The 23,462-nt window shown below is 36.8% G+C and overlaps 1 protein-coding gene across 14 annotated transcripts in view; it reads right to left on the bottom strand.

Annotated features, from left to right (window-relative positions):
* DNM3 (dynamin 3) overlaps positions 1-23,462 on the bottom strand; it is a 542,471-nt gene that overhangs the window by 189,264 nt on the left and 329,745 nt on the right. The window contains exon 16 of one of the 14 annotated variants that reach the window (XM_021063649.1): positions 8,757-20,971. The exons of the other annotated variants lie outside the window; for them this stretch is intronic. Within the exon in view, the coding sequence (XP_020919308.1) occupies positions 20,894-20,971 (78 nt within the window). The 3' untranslated portion in view covers positions 8,757-20,893. Of the gene's footprint in view, positions 1-8,756; positions 20,972-23,462 lie in introns of those variants that run through there. 14 annotated transcript variants of the gene reach the window in all.

The raw sequence follows: 23,462 nt of genomic DNA, 5'->3' as shown, positions 1-23,462 counted from the left end.
TTGCTAGATAAATGGGAATTAAATGTAATGGTTGTTTGACTGAATTTAGAGTATTTATTTTTTAGCCCTAGTGAGTTTGCATAGTCAAGGACTTTCCACTTGTGTTTCTTCTTTAGGTAAGACTAGAAAAATAATGAAAACCTAACTCTCTGAATAATTTATAGTGAAATCTTGGCCAAATATGTTTTTTAATGGCGCATATAGGTGAGGGATGTTATCCAGAAATGACCCACTGTTTAAAGGAGTCTGAGGTACTATTTGACCTGCTTGGGAAAACTGTGATGCATATTGTAAAATCGCAAAAGGAGAGGTCTTTGGTGACAACTGTTAATAGAAATTTTTAAAAAATTCATATTCGCACAGCAGACTCAATTTGTCAGATAGTACTTCAAATCAATCACTAAATGAATGTAGGGTATGCAAGAGAAAATACTTGGGAGTAAATCTAACAGGAAATGTGCAGTACCGTATGAATAAATTTACAAAATTATGCTGAGGGACAAAGCTAAAATAAAATGAGAAACAGATCTTGAAGAGGAAACTCTAATACTTAAGGTTGTAAATTCTCCTAAAATTTAATAACTATAATATAATCTTAGAGAAACTTTTCAGTATAATTTTGGAAGAGGTAACCTGAAAAAATGATTCTAGATTTAATTGGCAGAATAAACAGTTGAGAGGAGCCAGGAAACTTCTAAAACACAAAAAAGAACAAATGTAATCAGAAATAATATAACCTTCTAATATGAAAATTTAAATCTAATATAAAAATTATAGCGAGAAACATCACACGTCTGTTGTAAAAGTCCACCAGCAGATCAGCTGAATAGAAAAAGCACATAGTAAAGAGTGAAACATATCTGAGAATTTAGTTTGTGATTCAGGTGGCATTGCAAATCAGATTTTTGAATAAATCATTTTAGAAGAACTGGCTTCCATCTCTCCCCCAAAAACTTTTAGATGAGTCAAAAACTCAAAGTCCAAGAGTACAGTTTAAGTGATGATTCTGGTAAGACAGGAGTTAAAAACAAAAACAAACCTAATTTTTGATATTTGACACAAAACCTAAAGACATAAAGTGTCTCATGGATGTGAAATATTTCTTCATGGCAAAATAATGGACTGAAAAACACGTAACAATTTGAGAAAAAGAACTGGCAACATATGACTAAAAGTTAATAACTGTAATATTCAGAGAACATATATATTAAATTATATAAATTCATGCATTTACATTCAAAAGAGAAGTGTCCAAAGGAAGGATTAATAGTGGTTTATCCTAGATGCTAGGATCTTGAATTTTTAAAGACTTCCTAATCTCAGATGTTTTCAATAAAAAGTGACTTTAAAATAAAAAAAGTATTTTGACCATTATAGATACCTCGCATTAGAGTAATCATGAAGTTTCTGTCCTTCTCTATCTGGCTTACCTCGATTAGCACGATGTCTTCAGGGTTCATCCATGTTGCTGCATATTGCAAAATTTCCTAATTTTTTAAGGCTGAATAATACTCTATTACATATACACATATTCACCTATCAATGGACACGTATTTCCACGTCTTGGCTATTGTGAATAGCACTGCCATGAACGTTAGGATGCTAAACCTCTTTGAAATCTTGAGTTTAAATCTTTTGGATAATTCCCAGAACTGTGGCTGCTGAATCCACTTATATGACATATGTAAAACAGTCAAACTCTTAGACTGAGAGAAGAAAATGGTAATTTCCAGGGGCCAAGGAGACAGGGAGGAGAGGGAGGAAAAGAAGAATGGAGAGAAGAGGAGAAACAAAGCAGGTCAGGACCTTCGCCTCTGGGAGGGAGCTAGAAAAGAAAAAACAAAAAAACTGTGTACCCTGGGAAGTCTCCCAAACCAGTGAGGAGACCAGCCAAGACAGAGGAAGAACTTTGGAGTACTGGAAGAGAACACAGCAATCGGTGTAAAGCAGTTAAAATAGAAACGGTCTTCTACAAATGGTCAGTGTCACTGCCCTGCACTCCCCAACCATAAGCTGGGGTGGCCAGAGGCCAGGAACTGACACTCCAGCTTTGGAGATCATACTCAGACAAAAATCTGGGGAAAATCTAGGATTGGTAGTGCAGAGACAGCCTTGGATGGACTAGAATCTAGAGTGACCCCATTTGAAGCTGTAAGCTGAGGAACCCCAGTTGGGCTTGGAGGCTAGGTGCCATTGTTAGGGGGTGTTGGAGAGAAGGAGTGGGATCCTCCACTATAGCTTTACCCCCTGCAAGTGCTCTCAGACTGCAAGACCCCAGCTTCTCCAGCTCTGGGCTCTACCCTCGAGCAGTAGCTGCTTAGCAGAAGTTGTGGAGCAACCCATAGCCCTTAAGGCTACAGAGAATGTGGAGCAAGCAGAGGGAACCAGGGAATAGCCCAAACAGTGCGATACCACCCTGCAGCTGGGCAGGGGAACACTGAAGCTACTGCTGTAACAGTGCAGAAGGCTCAGGGGATCACAGATAGCCCAGTATGCAGGTGGAGAGCCCTGTTTTCCTTAGGGGACAGAAGGCAATTTTAGAAACAGTGCAGATGGGCAGCATTCCACAAGTGGCCCCCTGAGCAGTGAGCCACAATTTGCATAGGGGGTGGAGAAAGTTATTTCAGAAACAGCATAAAGATTCTGGATCCTGAAAGTCCACAAAGGACCACAGGGCCCAGTGCAGAGCTGAAATTTACCTAGAGGGTAAAGAAAGTTATCTTTGAAGCAGCGCAGAGGGGCGGGATTCCGCAAGGGGCCTCCTAGGCGGACACAAAGCAGTGATCTTCTTAAGACACAGAGAAAGTTAGCTCGGAAACAGGGAAAGACCCTGGGAGTCTGAAAGGGACCTTCTGAGTGGGCACACAACTGCAATTTGCCTAGCAGACAGAAGGTGACTGTGGAAACAACATGGACTGCCCAAGATTCTGCAAGGAACCTCCTGAGCTAACAGAGAGCCACAATTTACCTAGGGGGTTGAGAAGGCTATTTTTGAAGTTGCTCAGAGGGGTGGGATTCTGCAAGGGGCCTCCTAGATGGAGCTGCAATCTTTCTATGAGGTGGAGAAAATTACCTCAGAAACAGGGGAATATCCTGGGAGTCTGCACAGTGCCATAATTTGCCTAGGGGATGGAGAAATAATATCTTGGAAGCAGCATGAAGGATCCTGGAAATCCACAAGGAGCTTTCTGGGCAGGTGGAGAGCTGTGAAGAACCCAATGAACTGGTAAAGCTATTTCAGAAACAGTGCAAAAGATCCTAGGAGTCACAGAAGGCCTGGTGGGCGGGTGTAAAGCCATAATCTGCATAATGGGAGGAGAAAGTGAACTTGGAAATGGCACAAAGGATCCTGAGAGTCACGAAAGGCCAGATGGGCAGGTAGAAAACCTAAAAAGGCCCAGGGAAGGGGCAAAATGAACTTGGAAACAATGCACACAGCCAGGAGACACAAACAGCTCAGCAGATTTGCAGAATGATTTTGGGAATAGCACAAGCTCCATGATCTCTGCCAACAATCAAACAGGGGACTGTGAAGCAGCATATGTTACATGGCCAAAGGAGCTGAGAGGGATCTGCTGCTGAAAGCTTTTGTTTCACAATGGCCACAGGGAGCACTCTACCATCAGCCCAGTAGAGGAGGGACTGCCAGAAGGGTGCAGGCCTTATGGCTATAGAGAAAGCCTCTTAGCAACAGTTAAGGAGTGACTCCTGCCTCCAGAGCTACAGAGAATGCCCCCAGGGTACAGAGAGAAGTCCCTAGAGCCTCCCTGATAAAGGGAGGGACTGCAAGATCAACTGCTGACAATTACAGGAAAACTTCCTGAGAGATACCTAGAAGCAAGAGGGGTCACAAGAGCCATTCCTGAACCCCCAGCCCTTGCCACAAAAGCGAGAACTGCAAACCACAGCCAATACCCACACAAACCCTGTTCCTAATAGCCACCTGGATTTAAGAGAGTTAGCATAATATCACTGTTTCCATCACATGCTCTAGGTACATGTGAGTCACTACCACCCTGAGACTCCAAGATGAGACACCAACTGCTGCATCTACATACCTATAATCAAGGGGACAATAAATATAGAAAGTTAGACACTATGAGATGACAAAGAAATAGCTTTCAGACAAAGAAACAAGACAAACACACACACACACACACAAGCACTAATGAAGAGGAGATAGGTAATCTACCTGAAAAAGAATTCAGAGTGATGATAGTAAAGATTATCCAAAACTTGGAAAAAAATGGAGACACAGATAGAGAAGTTATGAGAAATGTTTAATAAAGACCTACAAGACCTAAAGAACAAGAAAACTAGGATGGATAGCACAATATCTGAAATAAAGAATACACTAGCAGGAATCAGCAGCAGGATAACAGAGGCAGAAGAAGAAATATTTGCCATGGAAAACAGTGGTGGAAATCACTTCCATGGAAAAAAAAATAAAGAAAAAAGAGTGAAAAGAACTGAGGAGCATCTGAGAGATCTCTGGGACAGCATTAAATGTACCAGCATACACATCATAGGCGTTCCAGAAGGAGAAGAGAAAGAGAAAGGGCCAGAGAAAATATTAAAAGATAACAAAATAATAGTGGGGGACTTTAACACCCCACTTACATCAAGGGACAGATCATCCAGACAGAGAATCAACAAGGAAACACAGACCTTAAATGAAACGCTAGACCAGGGAGATTTAACTGATACTTATAGAACTTTCAATCCCAAAGCAGCAGAATACACATTCTTCTCAAGTGCACATGGAACATTCTCCAGGATATCTCACATCTTGGGCTTTTCCATAGTGGGGAACAGAAAACGCCCACAATTAGCAGAAGGAAAGAAATCATGAAGATCAAAGCAGAAATAAAATAGAAACAAAGAAAACAATGGAGAAGATCAATGAAACCAAAAGTTGGTACTTTGAAAAGATCAAAATTGATAAAATTGATAAACCCTTGGGAAAAAAGGGAGAGGGCTCAAATCAAAATAATTAGAAATGACAAAGGAGACATTACAACTGACTCCACAGAAATATAGAGGATCATAAGAGACTACTATAAGGAACTATATGCCAATAAAATGGACAACCTAGAAGAAATGAACAAATTCTTACAAAGCTACAACCTACCAAGACTGAACCAGTAATAAACTGAAGATGTGAACATACCAATTACAAGTACTGAAACTGAAAATGTGATTAAAAACCTTTCAAAAGACAAAAGTCCAGGACCTGATGGCTACACAGGTGAATTCTATCAAACATTCAGAGAAGAGTTAACACCTTTTGAAACTCTTTCAAAAAATAGCAGAAGGAACACTCCCAAGCTCATTCTGAGGCCATCATCACCCTGATACCAAAATCAGACAAAGATACCACAAAAAAAGAAAATTACAGACCAATATTACTGATGAACACAGATGCAACAATCTTCAACAAAATACTAGCAAACCAAATCCAAATATATATTAAAAGGATCATACACAATGATCAAGTGGGATTTATTCCAGGGATGCAAGGATTCCTCAATATCCATAAATCAACCAATGTGATACACCACATCAACAAACTGAAAAATAAAAACCATATGATCATCTCAATAGCTGCAAAAAAGGCTTTGGACAAAATTTAGTAGCTTTTTCTGATAAAAACTCTCCAGAGAGTGGGCATAGAAGGAACCTATCTCAACATAAAAACCATATATGAAAAACCCAAAGCTAACATCATTCTCAGTGGTGAAAAACTGAAAACATTTCCACTAAAATCAGGAACAAGATAAGGATGTCCACTTTTACCACTATTATTAAACATAGTTTTGGAAGTCCTAGCTACAGCAAAGAAGAAAAAGAAATAAAAGGAATACAAATTGGAAAAGAAGAAGTAAAACTATCACTGTTTGTGGATGACATGATTCTATACTTAGAAAACCCTAAGACAGCACCAGAAAACTTCTAAGTTAGAACTCATCAATGAATTTGGCAAACTTGCAGGCACAAAATTAATACACAGATATCAACTGCATTTCTTTTTTTTTCTTTTTTTTCATCTTTTTGCCTTTTCTAGCGCCACTCTCATGGCATATGGAGGTTCCCAGGCTAGGGGTCTAATCAGAGCTGTAGCTGCCGGCCTCCACCAGAGCCACAGCAATGCAGGATCTGAGCCACATCTGTGACCTACACCACAGCTCACGGCAATGCTGGATCCTTAACCCACTGAGCATGGCCAGGGCTCGAACCCACAACCTCATGGTTCCTAGTTGGATTTGTTAACCACTGTGCCATGACAGGAACTCTGCATTTCTATATAATAACAATGAAAGATGAGAAAGAGAAATCAGAGAAATCATTTACAACTGCATCAAAAAGAATAAAATATCTAGGAGTAAACCTACCTAAAGAGACAAAAATTTATACTCTGAAAACTATAAGATCTTGATGAAAGAAATCAAAGACAACAAATGGATAGAAAGATAGATATACCATGATCTTAGATTGGAAGAATCAATATTGTAAAATGACTATACTAGCCAAGGCAATCTACAGATTCAGTGCAATCCCTATCAATTTACTAAGGACATTCTTCACAGAACTAGAACAGAATATTTTAAAATTTGTATGGAAACACAGGAGACCCCAAATAGCTAAAGCAATATTGAAAAAGAAAAACGAAAATGGAGGAAACAAGCTTCCTGACTTCATACAATACTATAAAGCTATAGTTTTCAAAACAATATGGTACTGGCACAAAAACAGAAATATAAGTCAATAGAACAGGATAGAAAGCCTAGAAATAAACTCAAGAACCTACAGTCAACTAATCTATGACAAAGGAGGCAAGAACAAGTGGAAGAAAGATAGTCTCTTCAATAAATGGTGCTGTGAAAACTGGACAGCTACATGTAAAAGAACGGAAATAAAGCACTCTCTAACACCATACACAAAAATAAACGGAAATAAACTAAATATAAGGCCAGATACTACAAAACCCTTAGAGGAAAACATAGGGAGAATGCTCTTTGACATAAATTACAGCAACATCTTATCTGATCCACCTTCTAGAATAGTGACAATAAAGACACAAACCAATGGGGCCTAGTCAAATTTAAAAGCCTTTGCACAGCAAAGGAAACCATTAAAAGCATGAAAAGACAACCCACAGAATGGGAGAAAATCTTTGCAAATGATGCAACAGACAAGGGCCTAATATCTAAAATATACAAATAGCTCATACAACTTAACAGCAAAAAAACAAACAACCCAATTGAAAAATGGGCAGAAGATCTAAATATACACTTTTCCAAAGAATGCATACAAATAGCCAATAGGCATATGAAAAAATGCTCAACATCGCTAATTATTAGAGAAATGCAAATTAAAACTATAATGAGCTACCACCTCACACTGGTCAGAATGGCCATCATTAACAAGCCAACAAATAACAAATGCTGGAGAGGGTGTGGAGACAAGGGTACCCTCCTTCACTACTGGTGAGAATGTAAATTGGTACAACCACTGTGGAAAATAGTATGGAGGTACCTCAGAAAACTAAACATAGAACTACCATGTTATCCAGAAATCCCACTCCTAGGCATATATCCAGACATGAAAAAAGACACATGCATCCCTATGTTCATTGCAGTGCTATACACAATAGCCAAGACATAGAAACAAACTAAATGTACATTGACGGATGAATGGATTAAGAAGATACATACAATGGAATACTACTCAGCCATAAAGGAGAACAAAATAATGCCATTTGCAGCAACACAGATGGAACTAGAGATTCTCACACTCTAAGTGAAGTAAGCCAGAAAGAAAAAGACAAAAACCATATGTCATTACTTATTTGTGGAATCTAAAATATGGCACAGATGATCCTTTCTACAAAACAGAAACAGATCACTGCCAAGGAGAGCAGACTTGTGGTTCCCAGAAGGACAGGGGAAGGAGTGGGATGGACGGGCAATGGGGCCTTACTGTAGAGCACAGGGAACTATGTGTGATCGGGTCAGTTTGCTGCATGACAGAAAGAGAAGAAATGTTGTAAATTAACTATAGTTTAATAATAATAATAATAATACTTAAGAACTTCAGAAGTTTTTGTTCAAATCTACTGCCATGGGGAAAAATAAAAACTAAATTGAGGGACTAGAAGGAGGTATGTGCCACTAAAGAGAATAGCATGGTGAAATGGGAGGATAGTATTGTATTGGAGAGCAAGAAACTGAGTTGTAGTCCTGGGTCTACCACAGAACAATTCTCTAAGTCTAGGCATGTCATGTAATCTCTCTGAACCTGCATCCTCACGTAAGGAGCATAAGGTGAGAGCAGATCCTTGGCTTTCCAATTTACATCATCAGCATTCCAGGGTTTCCTTGGACATGCTTCAGGGGCTGATGTGGAAACTGGAGATCCCCAAGGCAAGAGGGCTGGATCCCTGGCTCCCACCCTGCTTTAACCAAAACCAAAACCAAAACCAAAACCAAATCCTCTATTTTTGTTTATTTCATATAATGGAATTTCACAGAAGATTTTGATTGAAAAAAGCGTTCTAATGCTTAAAAACAAAAAAAGGAGAGAGAGAAGTTTGAAAAACACAAACTAAGTTGATGTCTAAGTTTCTTATAGCTTTAAATTCTTGTTTTGAAATTAATCTATGTCTCAGAATGTATGTGGGTAAGCAGTGAAAATGCAGTTTGCCCTGAAGAGAATTTCCGAGTCACTGAACATCAATCATGAAGAGTCTCTGTTGCTAACATGTGGCAAGTTGATTTTTTTTTTTTTTTTTTTTGGCTTCCCTCGGGTCAATTTACCATCTGCCTCATCTTCATCAAAACATTAATTTCAGTTTAATCCCCCTTTTTCCTCTCTGATGGTAAAAGAACCTGGCTTACTTTGAAATAAAACAGAGTGAAGCTATGCTTTCATAAGTGGGGTGGTTTCCATTTGATTATTACAGAACTCCAGAATACTAACATGAATAGCATAATTAGCTCTTTTCTGGGACTCAAGGCCTAAAAAACCATTCCAATAAAATGCATTAAAATTCACTAAGTGCACGGAGTATTATCTGTGTGGAAGGGACAATGCAAGGTGGAGATATAAAAGTGAAGCTCTGCTTTCAAGGACGTCTATCATCTATAGTAAGAGAGCATGTTGGGTCTATATGAGTTCAAAGGACAGAATGGCCTCATCAAGCTGAAGGAAGGACAGGAAAAGCTTCAAGAGTCTTGAAGGGTGACCAGTATTTTGATAGGCATAAGTATAAGAACAGGGTATTTCTGGTGAAGAGAATGCTAAATTAAGAAGTTCGAATCGAATTCAACAAGCAACAAGGCAGTCGGCAAATATGGATGCTCTATGAAGATTAAAATGGTATTAGAATATTCGATAAATAGAAGAAGGCAGAGACTAAAAGCTGGAATAGCAACTGGGATGCCGGATGCTTCAATGGCCCTGATAAAAAGATGATGAAATGGCCTAAGGGCATTGAAAACATCAAAGAAGTGACTGACAGAGCTACTCCTACAGCAGACTCCCAAGAATTTAGAGAATGTCTGCAAGAAGTAGACAGTAGAACAGGTAGGAACCTATTACAGGAGTTAAGGAAGAAGAAAACAGTAGCTTGCACTCAAGTTGGAGAGTAAGAAGAAGAATGTGTATATTTGAAAACTATTTTGAAAACTAACAGGGGTTTGGTGGATAGATTGGACAGAGAGATGATGTTCACTAGATAGGGAATAATAGATGGGGATAAGCCATGGGTTCAGTGAGGCTATGAGTTCCATTTTGGATATTTTGATACTGAGAGTCTGAAACATCCAAAAGCAACTAGGATAATGAGGAAAAGAGAATTCTCTATTTTATGTAGTTTTGAGGATATGATGTTCTCAGAAGAAACTCAGACTTATTTCTATGAATGCAAAGAACTATAAGGATTGATGAGTGAAAAGATATAGGATATATGGGTATTTTTCACCAAAGAATGAGTATACAATGGGACCTGCAGATGTGTCTGGAGAGGCTTCAGAACTTAAATCAGATAATTGATTACGTTCTGCTGATAGAAAAAGACATTTATTTTTTAATATGAAAAAACAAGAAATATGAATACATGTTATTCTAGATTATGTTTGTGTACTAGTGTTTAATGAATGAGTGAGTTATGTCTCTTCTGAGATCTTTGACCAATGGAATTTTCTTTCCATCACATGTTTGAATGTTTAGAACGCTCTGAAGTTCTATTTAGTTCAAGTGGTTGTATGTTGGTTCTTTGGCGCCATTGTCAATAATAAAATTCAACAAAACAAACCCCTAAATATGGCTTTGTTTTTCTCTTTTTAAACATATCTGATTCTCAACCCAAACCAAGATCTAATTTAATCCTTCTCTTGTGGGAGACAAGTGTGAATGACCACCTTAAAATTACTTACTTACTAGACCCCACTGCCCTTTTGCTAACCTACCTTTCTGCTCAACCTCTTAAATCCTTACCCTTCCATGTTACCTACTGTCACCTTCCTTGATATGAACCTCTGCCTCTTTATCTACTTCTTGCTATACTCTCATTCCTTACCAGGGGAGGTGCCAGGGAACTTATATTTTTAGTAAGTAATCCGAGTGTTTTTGAGATTAGGTAAACTTGGGTAAATCTGTTCAGAGCCTCTTTAGGGGCCACCTTGAGGATGCAGCAGGGTAGGCCTTACTCCATTCACCTGCTTCACTCAGACTAGGTCTGTGCTTACTCTCTTTTTATAGGAGCCTCTACATAAGTTTTCATCTAAAGCAAAGATCCTATTGCTCAGAACACTTGAAAATCACAGTTATGGACCCACTACCACCTCTGACTTTCCTAGTTTCCCTATCCATTCCCAGTTAAGCAATATACTCACAACCAGTCTAGAATCCCTCAGCTATTTGATGACCAAGAATTTAATATTACTGAGGGCTGAATATGCAATAAATTCTATTTTATGTGTTAAAGTCACAGTACTAAACAAAGCAGATTCCTTGCATTCATCTTACTTTCTAGTGGGGGGGATATAAAAAATGAAATAAACAAGTGGAATTTTCAGAATATAAGAAAATTGGGAGTGTTACGGAGAAAAATAAAACATAAAATGGGGAGACAGAGAATTCCAGATAAAGGGTGTGGTGTGTTTGTGTATGTATGTATGCGCATATATGTACAATTTTAAATAGGGAAAAAGAAAAGCCTCACGAGAAGATGGCCATTAAGTGAAGACCTAAAGGAGTCAAAAGAATGAGCAATGTGTATATCTGGAAGAAACACATTCCCAGGCATAGAAAATCACACTCATGTCTAATTAGCATTAGTAGAATGAATAGATAAAAATGTAGGAACTCCTTTACTAAGATAACTTTCTGTTCTTGGAGCCATCCTTTCCCTTTCTATGATTACAGTGAATGCCATCTGCTTTAACTAGAATCACCACTTACTATGGTATTCAAACCACCAAGAACATTCAATATCTGATATTATCTCAGATTTCTATCTACAGAAATTAACAGCCGAAGAAGGCATGTGACTTTCCTGAGGTCATAGTGCTAACTAGGAGAAAACTAAGAACTAGCCGTCAGGTCTTTTAAATTCCAGCCTCAAGTTCCTTTAGTTGAAAAGATCTTTAATATGTGGACTAGGAATCTAATTGATTACATTTCTTATACAAATGTTTGCTTACTGAATCCATACTCATATAATAATAACGTGGGCAATACCCTTAATAATAAATTGTATTTGAATAACATTTGTGACTTCCCACACGTTCCCCATCCCAATAAGAACAGATGAAGAAATAAAGGGAGAGAAGGGAAGTGGAATGAGGGGGGAAAGAATGAATGAAAAGTAACGTATTGTGATTTCATCAATTCTTATGTTAACCCCAAATCTTCCTAAATCCTAGTTCTTTCCACACATTGCAACAACACTTTCAACTTCCCATAATTTCTGAAATAAAACAATATACATGTCTAAAAGTTAAAAATGTAATTTTCCTTAATGTTATTCGCAGCAACATGGACAGACCTAGAGACTGCCATACTAAGTGAAGTCAGAAATACAATGACCATAATATGATCATATGATATCATTGACATGTGGAATCTAAAATACCATACACATGAACTTATTTACAAAACAGAAAGAGACTCAGACATAGAAACAAACTCATGGTTACCAGAGGGGAAAGGGAAGGAGGAGGGCTACATTAGGAGTTTGGGATTCACAGATATAAACTACTATATATGAAATAGATAAACAACAATAGAGTTCAGGAAACTGTATTTAATATCCTGTAATAAACCCTAATGGAAAAGAATATCTATAAGAATGTATAAAAATGATTGAATCAACTTTGCTTTATATCAGAAACTAACAACATTGTAAATCAAATATACTTATATAAAAAATAATTTAATTGTCTTATCCTCCATGGCACTATTTTATTAACAAATAAATGAAGCACCCATAATTGTCACCAATTAATGGAATCCCAACCAGATACATTGTGATAGCTTGATGTTCACTGCTTTAGTGTGATATCTCCTCAAATTTCAGATTCACATTCCACCTGGCCATTCCATCCAATTCCATTTAGACACACTGCTTTCCCTTCTTGTCTTATTTGGTAATGTGATCTTCATTTCCTCTACCACTTAATCTTCCCTGAGAAGCACTGCTGTTTCTGACATCTGCTCCCTTTCCATCCACCTCTGTGAACTGTGAGATAAAGACAGAGTTTTCAAGAAATGTAAAGCTCATCTGTCAACTTATTTCCCCTGCCACCTGTCAGAGGCCTCACTGCCACTCCCATGTACACTCTTAACTCGACATGGACTTGAGGCATTTTTTGTGTTGTTGTTAAGTTCTCTTTGGAGAGTTGTCTTCATTACCTATTTTTTAAATTAAGTCTTTGTATATTATTTTAATTGACAATGTTTCTGGTCACTCCCATTGTAATAATTTTGCATACAGCTCCTATGCCATCATTTCTGCTGCATCAAAAGCCTATTTCAAGAAATTTCTATCTCCTTCTAAAACTCAAAGGCTCAACTTGAGGGTTTAACCTATAATCTGGGTGTCTGAAGAGATATCACAGCTGCCACAGCTGCCAAGATGAGGATGGAACCAAAGAACCCTTTCTCATCAATGACCTCATCATATTTGTTCACGCCCTTAAAATATTTAGGCTGGATTAGGGCAATGAATTCTGGGTTGAAGGCTGTCCTTAGGGACCACCTGTGAGATTTAGTTAGCTCATCTACTTTGGGATCCTGGTCAGATGAGCCATGTTTCACTTATGTCATACATTTAATTAGCAATCTGGAAAAAGTTGACTTTATACTCAGTTTCTTTAAAAACCTTCTTGCTTATGTTTCAGAGTCTTTTAATTGAAAGTAAAATTAATTAACCTAGATTTCCTACGGAAGATGCATTTTTTTTCTCCCCTCCCTAACAGATAAGAAGCTGTTCAGATAGGTTTTGTTGTTGTTGTTAGATCTGTCTGAAGATAGATCTAAATTAGGGAGCTGCAGATTGGTTTTCCCTGTCTACCAGAAAGGTGTGGAAATATGTTCTCCGTTATAAACTTTCCGGTATCTTTCCCCCCATTTCCATCTCCCTCTTAAACCTCTTGGATTGAGACCTTTCAGCTCCAACAAGTCATCATTTTGAAGACTCTTCTGCCTCACTCCCCTCTTCCTTCCCTGACAGTCCACCAGGTCCATCTCCCCATAAACACAGACTTTTTCAGCTACTTACACTCTTAGTTCTAAAAACAGGAGTCATTCTCTTCTCTGCATAGCTAAATTATCACTTACTTTTTTTGTAGTATGTTTTATTGTTTACAGTCTATTTTGCATATTATTTCTTGAAGCTTTTAATTTTTTACCTTTTGAGATATATCACCTATAATATTGTACAAAAAAGCAAGTTTGTTGAAGAAATTAATTTATTTAAGCCTAAATAATACATACATGCAGTAACAGTCCAAAGAGTTCTTAAGAGCATGGGATGAGAAGAAAATCTCCCACCCCATTCCACTCTACTTCAAAGGGAAATTTATTTGAATTTCTAACTAAATTGTCTGGTCCATAACCCTATATAACATGCATATACTTTTACTTCTTGATTTAAGCATTTTACAAAATAGTTACTGATTTCCTCTATTGAAGTTTTTAGCTCACTCACAATTCCCCTTCCAGTTTTCCTTCCAATGGTTTGTAATTCTTTATCTGAAGTTTTTGGAATCACATATGTTTCAGAATTCAGAACTTTTCAGAATTTACAAAGGTAATATTATGTATATATCACATGCTGCAAAACCCACACATAAGTGTTTCCACAGTAAATTATGTGAACAGTCCTATAACGATTACAAATAACTTCACGTTAGGCACAAACCAGGTTTTACTTTAAAAATTTGCAAAATTTATCTTCTTTAGCTTGTTACAATGAAACAAGTAACATCAATTTCTCAGTCCTCCTTACCCTTACTCAGGTTAATTTTAATCTTACCAGAGTAACATAATAAAAACAAAAACAACTTCTTCAGGTACTTAATCCAAACCCAAACCAGTTTCTATCAGTCTCACCATTCAATTCTGATTGAGCTACATAGCTATTATTAATGGTTTTTCTTTTTTTTTTTCTTTTTTTAATTTTGGCTGTGCCCACAGCATGTAGAATCTCCTGGACCAGGGATCAAACCGGTGTCACAGCAGCAACACAAGCCACTGCAGTGACAACATTAGATTCTTAACCCACAGCCTTTCTTAAGAGCCTGGCTCAATATGCTATTGTTTTCCTTTTACTCTCCTGCTATCCATCCCTCTGTAATGGTTTGCCATGATGATTATGTCTATAAAAGATAAAGAAATTTTACAAGTTCACAGATCCTCTGTTGCCTTCAAACATGCAGGAATTATTTCAATTAGCAGATGACCAGATGATATCATTATAGTCCAGAATCTGTTTCAGTAATAAGAAAAATATTCTACAATTACACACACACACACACACACACACACACACACAAAATACACATCCGGAAATATACACTGTTGACCACTCTAATTTAAAAGATGATAAAAATTATGAAGTCATGGGAGCCCCTGCTGTGGCACAGTGGGATAAGAATCCAACTGCAGCAGCTCAGGTCTCTGCAGAGGTGAGGGTTCAATCCCTGGCCTGGCACAGCAGGTGAAAGAATCTTGCTGCTGTAGCTCAGCTTCAATCACTGGCCCGGGAATTTCCATATACCACAATACAGCCATAAATTTTTGTTTTTAAATGAAGACATGAAGTCTGTGTTTCCAAATGCAATCACGGTGATTCCCCCACTACTGCTTCATACACTTGTTTGAAAAACTTTGTCTCTTTTTCTTTTTCTCAAGGGGAAGTCAACTATAGAATAAGGTTTGGTTGACAGATTGTGGGGGAAAAACATGGCAGAAATGGAACACTGCCTAGCATACAAAATATTCTATAGCAAAAAATGAATTGAATTTTCAAAAACAAAATTAGTAAGGAGAAGAAGAAAGAAAGAATGAAAAAATAAATAAGTGATGCAATAAGAGGCAGTGAGCAGAAGAAAATAAAGTGTGAAGCCAAAATTCAACCAGGGAATACATCTCTAATAGAAAAGAAGCCCAGAGCACGTTTAAATCTTTGTCCTATTGAATTTTTGCTCACGTCTACATCAGAGGACCCACTAGGAGCTTTCAAATATTTCAGAGGGTAAAGGACTGAGCATAGCTGGTTGACAGGCCCTAACCACACCTAACACATGACTTCCCAACCACTGTTTTGGTTTTGGATTTCCAAAAATAGCCTCTTATACTGCTGCTCCTGTAAGAAAGGATGCAGCAGCAAGAAGAGAATCAAAGAAAGTATTTAAACTTAGAAAGAAGTCTCTGCTTCTCCATGTTTCAGGGAATAGTGGTGACATTATATGAATGGGTATAAGAAGACAAGTAAAGTTCACAGCTTCTATTAGTATGACTGTATGGGTGACTGCTTCTGAGCTGTAATTCTAATTCAACATTTTTTTTTTTTCTAGGAAGGATTCCATGTCCGTTGAAACAAATAATCATAGATATAACAGCTCAATTAATAAAATGAAGTTCTTGTGAAACTTGGAAAGGATTTGGTGAAAAAAAAATAACACATTATGATTTTCTAATAGTGAAATGAAATTTTAATGTCATGTTAAGAATCCACGGTTATGGTCAATATCTAGGTACATATCTAATATGGGAAAATATTTATGTGAAAAACATGGCTTATCCTGGACATGAAATCTGGGTATAAACCAAGATGATACATATATTCAACAATTGCTTTGAGTGGTTGGAATATGAGATTTTAAAAAAATACACACACACGGGTGTGTCCAATACGTGTGTGTATACATATATATTGTTTCTCTTATTTCTTCTCTAACGAAATTTTGGTGATCATAAAGGTGAAAAGGATGTTATACTTGCCCAAGGAGTTAAGTCTCATTTATAAGAAAGAAACATTTGACAGGAATTAATCAGTTTTCTCTAATTTGGCTTGGAGTGTCTACGAGTCATTTTAACCTTTTGAACTTTGACTCCAGAATAAACATCTGGTTTCTGATGTAATCTGATGAGTTGAAGCCTTTGTCTGATCATACTAAATCATCTATTATCAACGAAGAAGCCAGGTTTTGACCTTGATTTTTAAAACTGGGGTGGGGGGAAGCTTTGTATTTTTTTTTTTTTTTTTTTTTAGGAATAAGCAGATCAATGCCTCAACAATATATGCCAGGTAATCACTGCTACGGTTGAACATGTCTCAGATAAAACTATTGATAAGGGCATCAAAGTACTTCAAATTTTATCACAGAGTTGACTCTAAAAACTCCAAAAAAAAAAAAGGAGAACATTTTTAGGGTCAAATTGTATAAGATATATACAAATCTTCCAAGGGAAAAAAGACTTTGGAATGGAGAAGATATTCTGAAATATGATTCCTCAGTATATTAAAAGTCTATATTTGGATAAATTCTAGAATTCTACATCTTATTTTAGCAACTAAATGGCTAAATTTCTTGATTTTATTCAGGTCCTCCTATGAGGCCTTTATTTCTCTGACAAGAGTTTGTACAGATGATCTTGGCCCTTCCTCTTTTTTTTCTACAGCATTAAGTGTATATTACCAATGGAATTATCAGGTATCTTAGAAAAAAATGGCTCAAGATTTTATAACTCTCCAGGATTTATAAGAGCCAATGTGTTCAAAATCAGAATTAAGTCATAGGCATAACAATTCCCACAGTGGTTCTATGGCTAGGTTTTCAATGAGACAGTCACCCTGGCTCTGTTTCATAAGGAGTCATAAGGATTATCTCTTAGTTTCCATTAAGAAAAGATGAACAAGTATTAAGCTCGACCGATGGAAAAGTAGAATTTGAAGGGGGAAATTTACAGTTTTATTCTTCTTAAAATGTGGTATTATTTTAGCTATTACTCTATCCCATTTGGCTTTATTTAGTTCATTCTTTAATCATCCAAATTTTGCTCTAGCAAATTTGGGTCCCTGATTTTTAACTTTTGTGTTGCTTCTTAATCTAAAACACACATATTTCATAAAGATTGGAGCTTGAAAAAAATCCCTAAGTCTACGTCTTCCCCTTTGGGTTCATGGACATTCAGAAATCATTCTATCTTCCAGTAAGCATGATTTATTTGATGTACGTAGAGAGCGTGGAAGGGGCAAATGCACAAACTACTGTAGCCAAAAATTTCAGTTTGCATGTCAAAGAAAAGTTACCAGATGCCAACATCCCCAGAGAGCATTGCTATTTAACATATTTTAGAAGCCAACAGGATTCAAGCTGCTATTCAAAACTGTGGTAGAAATGGTCCCTGCCCAACAAGCTTACAAATAATTACCATTAAAACAGTCTACTCATATTAGCCAGTTACTGGGAACACAGGATCAACTTTAAATGTGCTTACTTGATATCTGCTGAGTAGGTATATTTGAAACATAAAAATATTTGCATATTGTTAATGAAATTGGTATCAGTTTCTCTTTTCTGGGGGGAGGCACACCCATGGCATATAGAAGTTCCCAGACCAGGGATCGAACCCTAGTCCCTACAGCCAGATCCTTAACCCACTGCACCACATGGGAACTTCCTCAGTTTCTTAACAGTATTTAGTTCCTCTCAACATCAGTGAATCTATATGAAATAGGGATTGATCACTCAGGTACCTTATGCCAAAGATATCCTTTCTGGATTTTTGTCTATTTGATCATTTTTCTGATTAATATGCCCTCCACTATAAGTTGGAAACAGAAAAGAAGACTCATTTCAAATGTATTGATTTCAAGTATTCTCTTATTTTCTCTCTCATACTACTGAAAAGAATAGCTGATTTTCAACAATTAATAAGAGTTCATTTTTTCAACAGTCTCTCTATACCTACACACACTATTATGCTTTTTTTTTCACTATGCAAACACAGTTGTCTTTATTTTCGCTGTCTCTCCAACTAAGTACCTTTACTTCCAAATTTATATTCCATCTTGTTCCTGGCCATTTTTCATAGCTATAGAATATTGATCTAGTATACAATAATTAAAGTGCTATAATATCCTAAAATGCTTCTGACTCATCACAAAGTCACTCAAATATGTCCAATGGAGCTTTAGTGGTAAAGTATAATTATCATATTCTAATTCTGTGTTGTGTGTATACACATATATATGTCTGTATATATACATAAACATTTCTTTGTTAATGAAAATAGTTACATAGCTAAAACAACATTTTATCCAGCCAAGCCAACTTCTAAGTTTTCTTTTTCTCCACAGAAATTATAATGGGATACCATGAAGTTTTGAAATAGATTTCTTAAATATCTAGACATATATTACAAGTTCTAATGAAAAAAGCTTTGAGCTAGCTATAATTTAGAATAATTCCCATAAAAAGAAGACAAAGTAAGTATTTAACAGATTTTGTTTTTAAATTTCTTTTTCAGCATTTATACATTATGAAGGAAAGATCTAGCATCCAGAAAAACTTTCTATCAGAAAAAAAATAGATTAAATTTGCCTTTACTATAGTAACTCTGGTCATGTCAAACAATGATGATTGTTTTTGTTGAAATTTTTGTTTTAAATTTTTTAAATATATGTGTAAATAATTTCCAGTAATATTCAATTTCTTTGATGCCAACATGCTTTCCTTAAAAACAAATTTTAATTATCCTATAAAATGTTTAAACTTCTTATTGAAGTGTCCAGAAATGCATAGCTCACAGAATTTTCACAAACTGGAGTTCCCATGTAACCAGCACCAGATCAAGAATCAACATTATCAGTACCCCAAATGCCATCCTCTTTGTATCCACTTCTAACAATGCCTTTTAATTCACCATGTCAAAGCATTTTCTCAAAAAAGTAATCTCTGAGGCAGATACAGAGTAAAGTAAGGCAAGCCTGTCATTTCTGGTTCCCTTGGCCTGAAGTACAGTTGGTTTGTATGCAAGAAGCTCCCTCTAAAAGAACATACTGCTCTGCCTGGATGATGCCAACAGTGGAGATACTGCCACTGCTCTCCTGCCTTTCAGGGAAAAGTTAGGTGCAGGGGACAGTGTGTGGGAAGAAAAGAAAGAAACCTGGACTTGGCAGGCTGCAAACCCATATCCTGAGATTGATTTTCTTCCAAGTGGTTATTTGACCTGGGGAAACTTAGCTAATTAACCTTTCTAAGCCTTAGTTTCTTCTATCTATCAAAAAGGATGTTTGATTATTACGATCTTTAAGGTTTGCTCCAAGGCTAAAATATTTGATTTCATATGGAAGGATGCTTGGGTTGACAGGAGAGGTATAAAGAAGTAAAAACTTTTCAATACTAATCTGACTAGGGGGTCTTCCACCTTTTATCTTTCCTGTTTCTGAACCCAGGTGTGCAGCCTGGATTAGAAGTATTTGACCATCCCTTCTTATATACTAAAATCAGCACATGATGTTAATGAATAATTTCAAAGACCGTAAGTTAAATACATAATTTTTTCCTGCCTTTTTAGTCTCTCATGACAACATAAAATAAAGTTTGGGCTTATGAAATAGCATATCCTATACCTTCTCCTATGGTAACCTATGTACTGTAAGAAAAAGAATTTCATCACACAGGTACATGAAACATGAAATACTCAGAAAATGTCATGCCCCATGAACGAGTAGATGATTTCTGAGGCAAGCCTTGTTTAAAGATAAGGGGTAGACTTATTTTTCTGCAAAGCTATTTCATATATGAAACCTCTTCAGTGACTGCACAACAGTAAAAGACAAACATCAGCTTCTATTTAAGAACTTTAAAACTTCTGACAATTGGCTCGCATGAATCATTGTCAGGAAGAAATCTTCCAGCTGCAGTGACCAGCCCTAGTTTGCTGTCTGGCTAAGGTATGATTGATACCAGAGACAGAGCAACCTTCAAGCTTCTCACAGGAATATGGAAACTGCCATGAAAACAAGAATGAGAAATCTCACAATTGATTTCCCTTCTTTATTATGATTCCAGTATCTTTCCTGCACTTTCCCATCTCTTGATTCATCAGACTTTTTTCTATGTGACATTAGAATAAGCCTGACGACACTTCTGCTGCAATTATTTGCTTAGGTGAATAAAACCCATATTATCACCTGTTACCTACAAATTCACTCTTTTGCTTCACTGCAATGAATAGCAAGCACTACAGAATTTGAACAATTTGATCTGATTATGTAAAATCATGACAACAAGTCCTCCCACACCCTCCTCCATCCTCATAAATACTATGTTTACAAGACAGACAGACTCACAAAACTCCAGGTTCCATTTTCTTTTCAATTTCCACCTGTTCCTTGAAAAGCCATTTCTTCACATGTATTCTCTGACCTTATTTCAGTATCTGCAGCAGAAGACTGGACAGAAACTCAAGTTTTAGCAATCAATACAATTTTGGATGTGTAGTCTTCATAGATCTAGAGTATCTCCTTTATCCATTCACTTAAAAATATCAATTAAAAAATTTAACTAGACATTGTATATCAAACTCAGAGCAGCAACTTTCTCCAGTCATATTCAATCCACATGAGATATTTAAGGATGTAATAAAATATTAAAAAGCATATTCTAGCTGCTTGCTATTTTAAAAAAGGGGAAAAAATCCTTTCAGACAGTAATCATTTTCATTGTGGTGGAGATTTCTGCAAAACACATTAAGAAGTTCACGCCTGTGGCAATGGTCACTGCACATATTTTGGAATGTCTCCCAGACTCTAAGACTTTTTCCAGACATCCAGGAGGGACTTTAGGATGACAGTGATCCTGCTCTGGGTCTTAAAAAAATGTAAAAGGAAAACTTTTTTAAGTTCAGTTTCAGCTGGATTTTGTTTCTTAGACAGCCGAGTTGCCTAGGTTATGGAAAATAATAGTAATTACCAAGTGATGAGCAACAGAAAAGTTTCCCCCTCTGTTGTTGGTTTTTTTATTTATTTATTTATTTTTTCCTGTCTGAAGCTTCAATTAGTTAATCAAGATTTTGGTTAAGCAATAATGTTATTTTGCTTCCTAAGTGTCTTTACTGGCAGAGTAGAGTCTATCCTTTCCCCAGATACTGAAATCATCAAAAAGTATTATGATCATATTTTTTTAATTTTTGGAAACAATAAGAGGTAGCTCTGCTTACTCAACTGCCCTTTTACTGCAACAGCAATCTTAAATTTGCTCAGCAGTTATGACTTAAGGGATGGTGGCTGAAATCAGTGGGTTTAACAAGTGCTCTTTAACCATTTCTTTCTCTGCCTAGTCTGGCTTTAAACCTCCCTCACAAGAGTCTTTTGCTGTGGCTGGGAATGAAACCTGAGTATAGCAACTGACATAGCTTCTATCATTAAGAACATACAGATGTATGTTAGAGACTCAGATTTTGCACAGACATATGTTATTCTTTTTCTTCTCTCTAAGGCATAGTTTTAGGGGGACATATTTTGCCTCCTGTAAATCGAATCCATCTTAACCAATGAAATAAGTGAAAGAAAGTTTTCTTAGTCTTTTTATTTCATGTTTTATCATAGTTCCCATTATAGTTTTTCTGATTTGTTCAGATGTAACTTTATAATGTCTTTATTATTCTTGTATTGGCTTAAAATTCCCTTTTTGCTTTAGCTCCAGCTTAGTTTCATTGTGTTCTCCAATCAATACAGCTCCTGGTGTGAGAGAGAGTGTGCTTCTTGGAATTCGTTCTTTACTCCCAATCCTTCCTGCAAGGGCTGAAAGTTTGCAGTCTTAAAGGGCGGTAATAGCCATTTTCCTTATCTTACTGATTCTCACATTTCTTTGTTCAGAACCTAAGGAGGCAAAGACAGGCATGCTTGCAAGCTCTTGATTATGTTTATAAAATATTTGATGCTATTTACCGAGAAGAGATTTGGAAAAAGCACTAATTTAGGAATCTGAAGAACTGGATTATGCTTCAAACTCTGCCATCTACCAGCAGGGTGACCTTGAGGAAATCATTGAATTTTTCAGAGTCGCAATTTTTTCATCTACAAAATGGGAATAACACCTGCCTTGTCTAACTTACAGCTTTATTACAAGAATCAAATGAGATAGTCTATGTCAAAATGCTTCTAAGTCAACATCTGTAAAGAGCTCAGAATGCAAAGGTGTTTGGTATATGATAAACACAATATGTGTTAGCTACAATACTAACGTTATGTAATTATTATTAAAACGGCAAAGCAACAAATAAGTGATCATTGACTAGTGTATTTTTGATGGTTATATCATCTCATAATCAGTAATGTTTTTAAAAAAATAACTCCACATTATCACACTCCAAAGTGACTAGATATAGTTCCCAGTGCTATACAGCAGGATCTCATTGCTTATCCATTCCAAAGGCAATAGTTTACATTTATTAACACCAAATTCCCAGTCCATTCCACTCCCTCCCCCTCTCCCTTGGCAACCACAGTCTGTTCTCCATATGGAAAAAATAAAAATAATTTTAAAAAATAAAGCATTGTTTAAATATCAAAAAAAAATCCAGTTTTATGAATTTTTTTAGCTATTTAAACCTGGATTTCAGTAAATGCATTTTCCAGGTGATGAAAAATGGCCTCAAAAATACTAGGCTGAAAAAAAATCCCTGGGCTGCTTGAGATGCCCCTGGCCTGAGCTGACTTATCCGGAGCTGCAGCTGCGGGTAGGCAAGGACCTGGGCAGGAGGTCAGACTCAGTGTCTGTTGCTATAGGGCTCTTAGGAGAGGTACTGGAGTTCTCTCCCTAGGTGGTTTCAGAATCCCCTCCCTGCCTTAATGCAAACAGCAACGATCAGCTTGGCCTCTCTTAAGCCAGTCATGACCAGCAAGTGCAGCCCATCCAAGGCAGTTCTTGAGATCCACTGAC

The sequence above is a fragment of the Sus scrofa genome, chromosome 9, assembly GCF_000003025.6.
Source record: "Sus scrofa isolate TJ Tabasco breed Duroc chromosome 9, Sscrofa11.1, whole genome shotgun sequence".
Taxonomy (NCBI): domain Eukaryota; kingdom Metazoa; phylum Chordata; class Mammalia; order Artiodactyla; family Suidae; genus Sus; species Sus scrofa.
Note: the sequence above shows the minus strand (reverse complement) of the source record. Positions and strands in the feature narration are given on the sequence as shown.